Genomic DNA, 13,668 nt, shown 5'->3' with positions numbered 1-13,668 from the left:
TGCAAAAGCAAAAATGTCAAACATGGAATAGTAAGGCAACCCAGAGATTACTCATGGTGGGAAGTTCCAATAGGGAGGGAGGAGTGGTATTAACAGAATCCATGATTCTGGCCACATGCAGCGTTTTCCTTCAGGAGCTGGAATTAATGAGGAGGCTGGTTGTGCTGGAGACACTGCTTGCAGCAGAGAAAGAGGGGAGAAATACTGTGATTTCTTTCCCCAGACTCTTTAATTTCTTATTAGTACCTCCCATTGTCCAAATCTAGCCAGAAGCTACTTGAAAGGAGTCTGGGAAACAAGAGTTTAGAGAGGTCATTTGATTATGAAACAAAACACAGGAGAAGTTGGGAAATGGATTGAGGGCAAACATGCAAATGATCAGAAGAATCTCATACTTCAGTTATTCTGTTTATGATTTCTAGATTTGCTGTTTTGGTAATAAAGTCCTTTCTCAAGATTACTTCCTCTACTATTTGTATTCAGTTTGGATTCTTACGTATTTTGTTCATAGGAAATATAGTTTGATTTAAGATGTGAACAGAAATCTAACCTTATTTCTAAATGACAGGCTAGTTTTCCCAACATCATTATTTCTCCATTGATTTGAAATTACACCTTTAAGATATTTTGGAATCTTATTTTATTTTATTAAGTCTATTTGTTTATTTTAAGAGAGACAGAGAACATGTGAACAGGAGAAGGACAGAGAGAAGGGGAGAATCCCAAGCAGGCTCCATCCTGTCAGCACAGAGCCTGATGCGGGGCTCGAACTCATGAACATGTAGGTCATGACCTGAGCCGAAATCAAGAGTCAGACACTCAACCAACTGAGCCATCCATGAACCCCAACATACTTTGAGCTTTTAAAGTAATTTGGGTTTATTTCTGTACTTTTGTCTAGTTCCACATATATATACTTGTATATTTTGACAGCCTACCATATTGCCTTGTGTGCTAAATGTTTGTGACAAGCACTTATTCCTCCAGATGATTCTTAGTATAATTTTGTGTAATTAGGAAAAAAAAAATACGAGAATTAGAAGAAGTGGAGATGTTTTAGGTGTGCATATTAAGTTAGTACCCACATGAAACTGTACTTCTTACTTTTACTTTTTGAGTTCACCACAGAAAAGCATATCAAAGTTTAAAGACCTATGTAGCCCACCCACCATGCTCCCCTCCCTTAGGTTTCATGGTCACTAACCACAGTCCCAGAGAACAACCAGTACAGACTGGGGAAGAAGGGCAGGGGCCCTGGGTGAAACATGGGCAAGAATAACCTGGAATTGATAGGTTATTTGGCATCTAGAAAATCTTGCATCTGAATTAGTGATAAAAATATTAAAGATAAAAACCAAAGTGATTATTAGGAAGAAAAATTTTGTGTAAGAAAGGAAACATCATCATAGTACCCTTATGTGTTTTTCCTATGAACAAAATTTATGCAGTCATACGAATATTGATAAAATAATAATTCTAATATAGCTGTATTGAAAGGGTTAGGGATGTGAAGAATTAAGTATGGAAATTCTCATATTTGAATGTATGAATTTAATAATTTTTAAAACTGAAAAGTCAACAAATGGCAACATATACATACGATTTTAAAATACGGACATGTTTAACGTAAGCATAGATAAAAGAGTTGAAAGTGGTTGTGGGGATTGATATTTCTTCATTAAAAACTGAAGTTTTGGGGCGCCTGGGTGGCTTGGTCAGTTAATCATCCGACTTCAGCTCAGGTCATGATCTCACGGTCCGTGAGTTCGAGCCCCGTGTCGGGCTCTGTGCTGACAGCTCAGAGCCTGGAGCCTGTTTCAGATTCTGTGTCTCCCTCTCTCTCTGCTCCTCCCCTGTTCATGCTCTGTCTCTCTCTGTCTCAAAAATAAATAAATGTTAAAAAAAAAATTAAAAAAAAAAACTGAAGTTTTAGGGGGGATAAAGTGATCTTGAATAAGTATATGAAGTATTTAATGAATACACACTTAGAACTAAGACCAAGGATTAGCTTGCTCAATATGCCACAGTTAATAAGTGACAACCTGGATTTACACACAGGGGAAGGCTTAGAGGAGAACTAGAATAGAGTTAAAAACTAGTCTGCAAACTAGGGCTAGAAGGGAAATTCTTGACTTGATGAAGAACATTTTTGAAAAAACTACAGCCAAGGTCCACTTCAGAATGGCAGCATAAGTTTCATGGCCCAGTTCCTCAAAAGAAGAATAAATGGTGAAAATTATATATTAAAAAACACGATTTAAAAATCTCTGGAGGGGAACCTGGGTGGCTCAGTTGATTAAGCGTCTGACTTTGGCTCAGGTCATGATCTCACCAGCTTGTGAGATCAAGCCCCACGTCGGGCTCTGTGCTGACAGCTCAGAGCCTGGAGCCCACTTTGGATTCTGTGTCTCCTCCTCTCTCTGCTCCTCCCCCACTCATTCTCTCTCTCTCTCTCTCTCTCACTCTCTCCTTCAAAAATAAACAAACATTTAAAAAAATCTCTGGAAAATGGGGTGGCCACCCAAGTGCTCCAGTGGGGTTGGACCATGGAGGTGGTGCCACTGATATACTGGGTGGCGGTTTGCAGGGCTGCTGGGTGATAAGGACCAGCTGAGGGTCTATGACAGGCTCGGAGCTCTGGTGGACGAGCTGGCAGTTGTGCACCCCAACTATAAACAGGAGGAGGAAGAGCGCCTCTACTACTGCCTGGACATGCTCAAGAACGTGCTGGCAGCCAGCACAGGTGGCATGCTTGCTTCCATTCGGCATCTGCCTGGGCCTCCTGTAGATGCTGCTGATCCTGCACTATGATGAAACCAGCATGAGGTGAAGTATGGCAACATCAGGTTGCCTGACATGGACAATAAGATGCTAATGGACATCAACATGACGCCCATTGCTGCTTTGCTCTGTACACCTGTTCTCATCAGTGGCCATGAGAGGTTTCTGGTTTGGGCTCTGTGCCCACATTAACCAGTGAAAACTGAAATGTGTGAACCCAAGGCTCACCTGAGACAACCAGCAAGTCCATAGCTCTTCTTCTCTGTGCTAGGACCCCTGACTCCAAGGCCAGGGATTGCTCCCACCTCACATCACCTCATGAGCTTGAACCTGGAACTGTGGCCACTCTGATTTCAGGCAACAGCAGTCTGGGTAGGCTAATGGTGCCAGCATCCCTCCCACTGCCCACTGGTTTTTTGGCACCAAGTGGATGATATTCCTGGCTGTGGGCATGTATGCCCTCTAAAAGAGAAAGAAAAAGAGATCTGTGGAAATTGTGCTAAGAGCATGCAGCAAGTGAAAAAACATTCATTCAAGAAAATATATTAAAACTTGGTAAGAACAGTGAGAATCTACAGCCTTTGAATCATAACCTGCTCTCTGCCTGTGCCTTCCCAGCTCGGTCTGACAAAAGGTCCACTTCATTCAGGTGCAGCCAAGGACACAGAACTCCCTCCTTATATCTCGCCCACCCACCAGTAGTAGACTATATTACTTCCCACAAGGGCCAGGCCTACAGCCTTTCTCAACCTCCTTCCAGCTATGTGTTGTGGAGATTAAATTCTAGGTGAGTGTGATCGAGTTTGTGGATCCCTTCTTCCACCCAGTCCACACTCGTAAGGTAGAGACTCTACCCTAGGTGTGGCATAACAAAAATACCAGGCCCTGATCACCTTGGGACCAAGCTCAGTTGTAAGGCAGTTGTTCCAGACTGGAAGGAGCAAGCTGAGATCAGAGGCTGCTTGCTGTGCCTACCTGGTGACCCATGCTTTTTTCTTTTTTTTTTAATGTTTATTTTTAAGAGAGAGAGACAGAGTGCAAGTGGAGAAGGGGCAGAGAGAGGGAGAGAGAGACACAGAACCCGAAGAAGCCTCCAGGCTCTGAACTGTCAGCACAGAGCCTGACATGGGGCTCAAACTCAATAGCCATGAGATTATGACCTGAGCCAAGTCGGACACTTAACTGACTGAGCCACCTGGGTGCCCTCCCCACCCCCCACACTGCCAGTGACCCACTCTTAAAGCTGGGGTATCACATGGAGAGAAGTGGGTCACTATCACTACTCCCATGTCTAGGAGTTGAGTCTTAGAGATTTTACCCAAAAGGGAAGGAAGGCCTTAGGTACAGAGACATCAAAAGTGTCCGCAACAAAAGTGACTTTATGGCAAAAGGAGATTAATAGATTGGTGGAATCATCGGTGAAACTTCAGGCCAGCTGGTTTGCCTGGAAAGATGCAGGGTGGGAGAAAGTGGGGAGGAGCCTGCCTCAAGTTAGAACAAGCCTCAAATGTTATCCTCAAAAACCATGCTTCAAAGGGACCCAAATTTAATCGCTTATGAATGCGGAACAACTTATTCCCCATAGCATTAAAAAAAAAAGAGAGTTCATGCTATTGCTGGGAGTTAGTGGGGCCTAACAGTGGGATATGATCAAAGAAAGAGATGAAAAGACCTCTGCTAAAATCATGGTCATCCCAAGTGACTGTGAGCATGTTGCATCCTCTGGAGAGCAACAACAAAGGCTTTACACTGCAGAGGAAATGGACTTCGTATGCATGCACGCGCACACACACACACAAACACACACACACACACATCGACCAAGTCACTAAACAAATAAACAAGGATATAACAAAACCTAAGGATGAATGAACATCCAGAGTTCTAAACTATATTATCTTAAATGCCCAGTTCCCAACCAAAAAAGTCATGAGACAGGCAAAATGTGTGACCCATACACCAGAAATTAGCAGGCAACACAAACTTCCCATGAGAGCAATCATATATTGGATTTTTTTTATGTTTATTTAAGAGAGAGACAGAGACAGAGCATGAGCGGGGGAGGGGCGGAGAGAGAGGGAGACACAGAATCTGAAGCAGGCTCCGGGCTCTGAGCTGTTAGCACAGAGCCCGACGCGGGTCTCGAACTCATGGACCATGAGATCATGACCTAAGCCAAAGTTGGATGCTTAACCGACAGAGCCACCGAGGTGCCCCCATATATTGGATTTAATAGAAAAAAAAACCCTTAAAAATAATCATGATAAATATGTTCACAGAACTAAAGGAAGTAAATATTTACTTTAAGTAAAGGAAAGCGTGAATGCCATGTTATGTGAAATAGAGACTGTCAATAAAGAGACACAAAGTGTAAAAAACAATTACATGGAAATTCTGTAATTGAAAAGTACAACTGAAATAAAAAATTCACTTTGGAAGCTCAACTGTAGATTTATTTATTTATTTATTTATTTTTTTCAACGTTTATTTATTTTTGGGACAGAGAGAGACAGAGCATGAACGGGGGAGGGGCAGAGAGAGAGGGAGACACAGAATCGGAAACAGGCTCCAGGCTCTGAGCCATCAGCCCAGAGCCCGACGCGGGGCTCGAACTCACGGACCTCGAGATCGTGACCTGGCTGAAGTCGGCCGCTTAACCGACTGCGCCACCCAGGTGCCCCGCAACTGTAGATTTAAACTGATGGAAGAATCAGTAGTTTTGAAGTTATATCAACAGAGAGTATGCAATCCAAAGTATGCAGAAAAAAAAGAATGAGGAGATATGCAGAGCCTGAGAGAAATAAATACAACACTAAATGTCAGCATATGCATGCGGGAGTACCAGGAAAACACATTTCTGATGAAAGACTTGTATAAAGAGCTCCAAGTTGTTTGTTGATAAAAAAAATCAACAAATAGCAAACAAGCAATCCAATAAAAATTGGGCAAAAGGTCTGCACAAGCACTTTACCAGAGAAGAAATACAGATGGCAAATAAACATATGAAAAGCTGCTCCACATTATTTGTCATTAGGGAACTACAAATTAAAACAATAATGCCATACCTAAAAGAATGGATAAAATTTTAAAAAATAAATAAACCCAACCAATTGCTGGCAAGAATATGGAATGACAGGAACACACACACACATCCTCTCTCTGCTAGCTATCAGGGCCTAGGAGCAATGACATTGCAGAAACAATTAGCATACCTATGGCCCAGATCTTGGTTTGAAATACCATTATTCAGTCAAAGGAACTATAGCTCCTTGGAGAAATAGCAGATTCAGTGACAAGGGCAGGAAATAAATCTACAGGATGAGCTTGGAGCATCCTGTAATGCCAGAAAGTTAAAAAAAAAAAAAAAAGAAAAAGAAAAGAAAAGAAAAAAGAAAAAGGCTAAACAACAAACAAAAAAAACCCCACCCTGCATACGTGGTCATGGTGCATGTCAAAGGGACACAGGAGCCACCAGAAACATCTCCTAATGGCCAAAGCTAGAATGATTTGAGCAGTAAAGTAGTACTTAATTAATAAAGTAGTACTTATTTATATCAAAGTAGTACTTAATTATATCAAAGTATAAAATATCCATTAATCCATTAATTACATACTGATGTAAATAGATGACTGAATGAATAAACAAACAAACAAACAAATAAATAAAGTGAATAGACAAATCTGTGCAGAAGAATTCCAGTTTATATAGATACTTTGCCCCAGGGAGCTGGACCATTTCTTTTCTCTCTTTAGTTGTGGTTTGGGGATAGTGACTTGCTGACAAAGAACACAGTAAGAGAAGGTGGAGAAAGAGCAACTTTACCAGGAAGAAACCTGGCAAACACTACTTCAGCCAGATGGTCAAGGTCAACATCAAAAGTTATATAAGTTATGAGGATAGTATTTGCCACTGATAGGATATGATTAAAATGGCAATTTTTCTCTGTGGTCTTTCTCCTAAAAAGCTATCACCACAGTCTAGTCATGAGAAAAACATCAGAAGAATCCCAATTGAGGGACATTCTACAGAATGCTTGATTAGTACTCCTCAAAACTTACAAAGGACATCAAAAGCAAGGAATGTCTAAGAAACTGTCACAGATAACATATCCTAAGAGGGACCTAAAGAGACATGATGACCAAATATAAAGTGATAGGCTGAATGGGATTCTGGAGCAGAAAAACACAGGATTAAACTATGGAAATCTGAATAAAATATGAATTTCACTTCATCATAATGTATCAATATTGGCTCGTTAATAATAACAAAGGTACCATACTAATGTAGGATATTAATGATGTGGGAAAATGGGTGTGTGATATATGGGAATTCTCTATACGGTCTTTATTATTTTCTATAAATCCAAAACTGTTCAAAAATTTTTTAAAAACTTATTAAAAAGTCTTTGAGGTAGGGGCACCTGGGTGGCTCAGTCAGTTAAGTGTCTGACTCTTGATCTTGGCTCATGTTGTGATTTCGCAGTAATGAGATTGAGCCTGCATTGGGCTCCAGGCTGACAGTACGGAGACTGCTTGGGATTCGCTCTGCCCTTCCTGCTCTTTCTCTCTCTCAAAATAAATAAATAAACATAAAAAAAAAGACTTTGAGGTAAAGTTCTTGTTTCTCAGAATGAAGCCAGATAACACTTGAAGGAAAAACAATCACCATTTTTCTGTCTCCAATTATAATAATTGATTCAAATAATTATTGTCATTGGATGCTAAAACCATTGATGAAAAATTATTAGGGAACAAGAAATGCACATGGTATCAGTATATCACCCTACAGATTAGATTTTAAAAGCAAGGAAATCAGTTATCTTTATCATAGAAAGAACTGATGAATACTGCCTTGAATGAAGTAATCAGTTAACAAGACAAACTGATGTTATAGGTCTCGTGATGCGAGAAGGAAAAAAACCAGCACATCTGGTGTTGCTGAACTATTTAATTTAAATTAATCATGAGGAAATGTCACAAAAATAGAGATTGTGGGATATTTTACATGATGTCTGATGCAAATATTTTAAAAAATCTTAAATGTCATGAAAGAAAAAAAAGCCAGAAGTTTCTTCTAGATTACAGGAAGCTATAGAATGATAATAACCAAAAGTAAATAGTGACATTTAATTGAATTCCTGACGAAAAAATAAATTGCTATCAAGGACAATTTGGGGAAAATGGGAAAAATTTTAATGTGAACATTGTATTAGGTGATGTTAAATTTCTTGAGGATAGTAATGATATGACAATGTAGGAAATGTCTTTGTTCTTTTGAGATATATGTTGAAGGATATGTGGGTAAACTGTCATAATGTCATCATATATATGTATATATACATATGTGAATTAAATATATATATGTACCCATTTATAGTACCATTTACCAGGCAGTATGGTAAAATGTTAATTAATAATCTTGGTTTAAAAAAATTCATGAGCATTCTCTCAACTTTTCTGTAGGTTTGAAATATTTCAAAATAAATTTAAAGGAAAATGTCACTGATTCACATTTTCTTGAATCTCTGCCCACTTTACAGCTTAGTTTCTTGAATGTTTTCCTCTCTTGCTACTTTTGCTTCTCTGAGCTGTGTACAATGTGACTTAGTGGTTAGGAACATGGATTCTGGAGCTAGACAGCCTGTATTTGATCCCTGAACTCCAAATTAATATTTCTGTGGACAAATTGTGCAATTTCTGTGTCCCCCATTTTTTCAGTGGGGTTATAGGAAATTAAAATATAGAAATAAAAGTAAAATATGTAACAAAACACCAAATAGTTAAACGGATACTGGTGAAAAATTATTTATAAGCTAAAAGAATGTCTGAGAATTAATTTAAAATCAGGTATAAAATGAAAGATGAGGCAAGAGACATGAATGTATTAGTTAATATTTATTCAGCTGCAATAAAAGCATTTTTCCCAAACAAGTTTAACAGTTAGAAGGTCTATTAAATTTTGAAACCAGAAGGGATGGTTAATTCCAGTGACTCTGGGTTTGTTTCTATGTGATTCCCTCAGCTATGTGCTCTTGTGTGTGTTGACTTCATCTCTAGGCTGGTTTCTCCCTTGATGGCAAAATGGATGTAGACTGTGCCAGATTTCATATCCACACAGCATGGCATTCAGAGGAAGGAAGACTACCTTTTTTGTGGATCTGTTTTAAAATAAAGGAACCACGTATTCCAGAAACTTCTACAAAATTACCTCTTTTGTTTCATTGGCCCCAAATACGTCATGTACTCTTCCCTTAACAGACCTCTAGGATTCAGTGTTGCTAAGAGTTGGGGGTGGATGGTACAGAAATACATAACAAAACTTGTGGTAACCCTAGGAAAGGGAGAGGGAATCAATGTATGTGAGTCTGACAATTAAAAATATCCTCTAAAGTAAGGAGTGGATAAAAGGAACAACATTCATCTAACTCAGCTATCTGGATTTCCTTTATACTCTTAAAAAGAGTTTAGGACCCTATAGAGCTTTGTTTATGTGTTTATTATTATTGATTGATTAATTCAAAAATAAAAATAACAAAGCTATTACATATTAACTTAATTATATTAAAATATATTAAAGGAAATGGTTAGTGAATGGCCAAATGTGTCAGGAACTTTACTAAGTATTAGTGAAAGGAAATCAGTTATGACTAGGTTGATATTCACAGGAAGAATATAGGCTTTTATTTTATTACCCAGTAGTAGTTACAATTGCCTATTTTTCTTTAAAATGTTGCTGATATCTGTACACTCCTCTACTTTTATTCAGTTTCAGCTCTCATTGTCTAATATATGAATCATTACAGTGAGTCTTATTGTGTCCGGCTTCATTGCATTCAATTGCCAGATTAGTTTTCTGAAAGATACAATCATACTACCCTGTTCTAGGAAGAATTTGCTGTCTGATGCCTCTGAGATAAATTCAGATTCCTTTGGGTGGCATATAAGATTCTCAATAACCTGATACACTTCCACCTTTATTTCCCATATTCAGGAACAGCTCTGAACAACAACTTTCTTACTCTTTCCATGGTTCACCTCCTTTATCCCCCATTCCCAAGGCCACGCTTATTTCCAAAAACATCGGCTGTGGTCATACTTATTCCTTTTTTCCTGCAAATATCATTTTTAAAATCATTTTTAGGGCACATTTTACTTTTGATACTACATAAGAACTCAGTACACAAAGCTACAGGGATCTCCATTTTCTGAACTCCCAAGCAGCATTGATACAAATTCGAGCTTGATCTGAATGACTTGGATGAACTTGAGCAAGCTACTCAGTTTCAAAGTATGAGATTTTTACTGAGAAAAAACATGAAAAATCATGTCTAACCAATATATATGGAAGGTCCAGCTTTGTGCCTAGCAGATAGTATGTTCTCAGTAAATTATTTTTTCTTTCATATTTGCATATGTAAGTGATCAGTAAATCTTTTTTGTTCAGGTATTTAGGTATTTAGAATTTTCACTATTTTCTGCCTACTTTATGCTTTACAGCATCTCCAAATTTTTGTTAATGCTGTGAATATGTCAGTAATTTACATTGGAATCAGTACAGGTTGGTGTAGTTGCTAATAACAAGACAAGTAATAATATCAGAGAGAAAAAAAAATCATTTAGTTTCATGTATTCAGAATTTCACTTTACTTTTGATGGATGCCTAATCAAACGGCATGAAAATATCCAAATCCATAGGGATGTCAGAATAAATAGCATCTATTTCAACTATAGATTGATAAATAATCAGTAAACAGATACTTTATTTCAGAGAACTTGAGAGTAAAATTGACAAACACTAAAGATGAAAATATTCTTGATTTGAAAATAGGTATTCCGTGTGAATTAATATTCAAACATAATCTCTTGAATAAACTCAAAATTGAGAATCAAGTATATCCAGTTTACTTCTGACAGGTGGTGTTAAGAAGGGATTAATTCTTGAGAACTTGGAATGTGCCAGAGTTTGTAAGATTATGCTTTGAGGTTCCAAAAATTTGTCAATTCCAAATGGAGGCAATCTTTATATATACTGACTTCTATTCCTAGTATTTGTAGAAAATTGTAACTCATTACACTTTGAAACAATTAGTTAATAGTTTAACTAATTTCATTGTGACACAGTTTATGACCTCAAGAATAATTATTTAGTTCATTCCTGCTGGGAGCTAGTCGCTTAGATTTCAAAATACACTGTAGCAGAAATTCTCCTTGCTGAACTTATTTATTTGACTTATACACTATCAAGTTTTAGTAATTTAATATTTTATATACAAAGTGATCATTTTCTACTTTCTCAATATTCCATATTTTGAAAAGCATTTTATCAAATTTAAGTTAATTTTCCACAGGGGATGAAATTTTTTTCAGAATGTTATAAAACTTTCTTCATAATTTTTTTCATAACATTTAATACTTCCTTATTTCTTAGACTATAGATAAAGGGGTTTAATAAAGGAATTACTAGAGTATAAAAAATAGCAACAGGTATATCTTTATCCTCTTCTTTAACTGAGTTTGGTCTAATGTACACAAAAAGAAGAGAACCATAGAATATTGAGACAGAGAGAAAGTGGGATGCACAAGTAGATAAAGCTTTGCCTCTTCCTTCTTTGGACTTCATTTTGAAAATCGTGAAGAGGATGCAGAGATAAGAGATTAGAACTATGATAATAGAGAAGACTTGAATTGACCCTGAAAAGATAAATATCATCAATTCATTGATAGAAGGGTCAACACAAGAGAGTCTGTATAATGGAAGAACATCACAAAAAAAGTGATTAATTTGATGAGACCCACAGAAAGTTAACCTAAAGAGAAACCCTATATGAATCACAGAATGCAAGTTTCCAGCTATGTAGGCCCCTGTGGTCATCTGAATGCAGAGTTTCTTTGACATCATGGTGTGGTACTGTAGTGGGCTGCAAATGGCCACATAGCGGTCGTAGGCCATTGCTGCCAAAAGAAAGCAGTCTGTAGTTTCAGCAAGGCAGAGAAAATAAAATTGTGCCATGCATTCATAAAGGGAAATCATTCTGTCCTTAGAAAAGAAGTTCTCTAACATCTTTGGGGTAATGGCACAAGAACAACAGGAATCCATTAGAGCTAGGTTGCCCAGAAAGATGTACATTGGTGTGTGAAGACGACACTCTGTAAAAATCAATGCCACCAGGCCAAGATTCCCCACCATAGTGATCAGATAGATAGTAAGAAACACCACAAAGAGTAGGCTCTTCAATTCTGGGTGATCTGTAAATCCTATGAGGATAAACTCAGTTGTCAAGGAGTGGTTATCCTCAATCATATCCACCTTCTCTGTTGAGATAGGAATTCTGGAGACATAAAATTCTGATTAGAGTGTGTCTAATTTTCCTTTCACATTTTAATTTTTACAACAAAGAGAGGAGCTTCTGCAAACTTCTGTTACTATCTCTGGACACAGGCACACAAATTTCTAGGGGATATTCCTTCCTCTAAAATGTCAGCTTTATAACCTCAACTCTGAAACTCTGGATCCCCAAGAATATTTTTATAATTCCAAGGAGAATTCTTACAGTGTGGAAAAGGTTTGTCTTTATGGATTCATGCATGAATAGTGTACAAATATAACGTACCCATATTTGGTACATTGATGTCAATTTTTGTATTAAAGATCCTTAAAATTTTAAATCAATTTTCATATATACACATTTTTTTAACTGAGCAAGAAGTTTTCATATATTCTTCCAGTTGAGTAAATATTTGAAAATAGCATACAAAAGATATGTTAAATTTATATATTAGGAATAGTATGAGATTACTAAGAATTAAGAAGACTATCATCTTTAAAGAAAATTGCTTTGGATATCTAAAGAAATAAATATCCATGTATTGTCACCTCTCTCATTCCTGTTCCCAGTATTACACTCATTTCCATAAAAACTGACTCTGTCCACACCCTCACTCCTGTTGATTTTTGCCCAGATATCTAAATCCTTTCCTTCTTTATGTACAGTTTACATATAATGCTGCTTAATATTAAGTTTTAACTAAATGACCTAGACCACACTGATTTTCACTTTCTGAATCCTCAAGCATTTCTTATATACATAACACAATCTAGAGTTGCTTGTCTACATGGCTTTTTTCTCCTTTTTTAAATTTATTTTAAAATTTTAACCTTCATTCATTTTAGAAAGAGCGTGAGTAGGAGAGGGGCAGAGAGAGGGAGAGACAGACTCTAAAGCAGGCTCCAGGCTCTGAGCTGTCAGCACAGAGCCCGACATGGGGCTCAAACTCATGAACCACAAGATCATGACCTGAGCCGAAGTTGGACCCTTAACCAACTGAGCCACTCAGACACCCGTCCTTTTTTTATTAAATTTTTTTTTCATGTTTATTTTTGAGAGTGGGGAGGGGCAGAGAGAGAGGGAGACACAGAATTGGAAGCAGGATCTAAGCTGTTAGCACAGAGACCGACATGGGGCTCAAACTCAAAATCTGTGAGATCATGACCTGAGCCAAAGTCGAACACTTAACCAACTGAGCCACCCAGGCGCCCCTACATAGCTTTTTTTTTTTCATTTATCTATACACAGTTTCCTTATTAGAACTGAGACATTTGAGTTAAGCTATGACTTATACTTCTTGTAAGAGTTGTTTAATGCGATAGAGAAAAAGCAGTATTGATTCCCATCCAACTTCATTCTAAAGACCTGACTTATAAGATAAACTTGTCAGCATACCACTGTTGATCCTTAGTGACTTTCTTTGGTTTCTGCAAGTTGAGACTGTTAATTTTGAAGAATAGTCTACAAAGGACATTATTCAAAAATCATCTTTTAAAAAAGTTTAGGTGTCATTCTTTTATCTGAATTGACCCATCTACTATTTTTCTGTTTTCTGAGAAAC

At 37.5% G+C, this 13,668-nt stretch overlaps 1 protein-coding gene across 1 annotated transcript; it reads right to left on the bottom strand.

Moving 5' to 3' along the window:
- Positions 1-11,152: 11,152 nt before the first annotated feature.
- LOC123576094 (olfactory receptor 5K1-like) lies at positions 11,153-12,082 on the bottom strand. Its single transcript, XM_045437097.1, has one exon. It carries the CDS (start codon positions 12,080-12,082, stop codon positions 11,153-11,155), a length of 930 nt encoding a protein of 309 aa, XP_045293053.1.
- Positions 12,083-13,668: the final 1,586 nt, after the last annotated feature.

This window comes from Leopardus geoffroyi, chromosome C2 (assembly GCF_018350155.1).
Source record: "Leopardus geoffroyi isolate Oge1 chromosome C2, O.geoffroyi_Oge1_pat1.0, whole genome shotgun sequence".
NCBI lineage: Eukaryota > Metazoa > Chordata > Mammalia > Carnivora > Felidae > Leopardus > Leopardus geoffroyi.
This window is presented reverse-complemented; position numbering and strand designations above follow the sequence as displayed.

Excerpts from the sequence above, each read along its gene's own strand:
- LOC123576094 (XM_045437097.1), bottom strand. The coding sequence starts at position 12,082 with ATGATTGAGGATAACCACTCCTTGACAACTGAGTTTATCCTCATAGGA.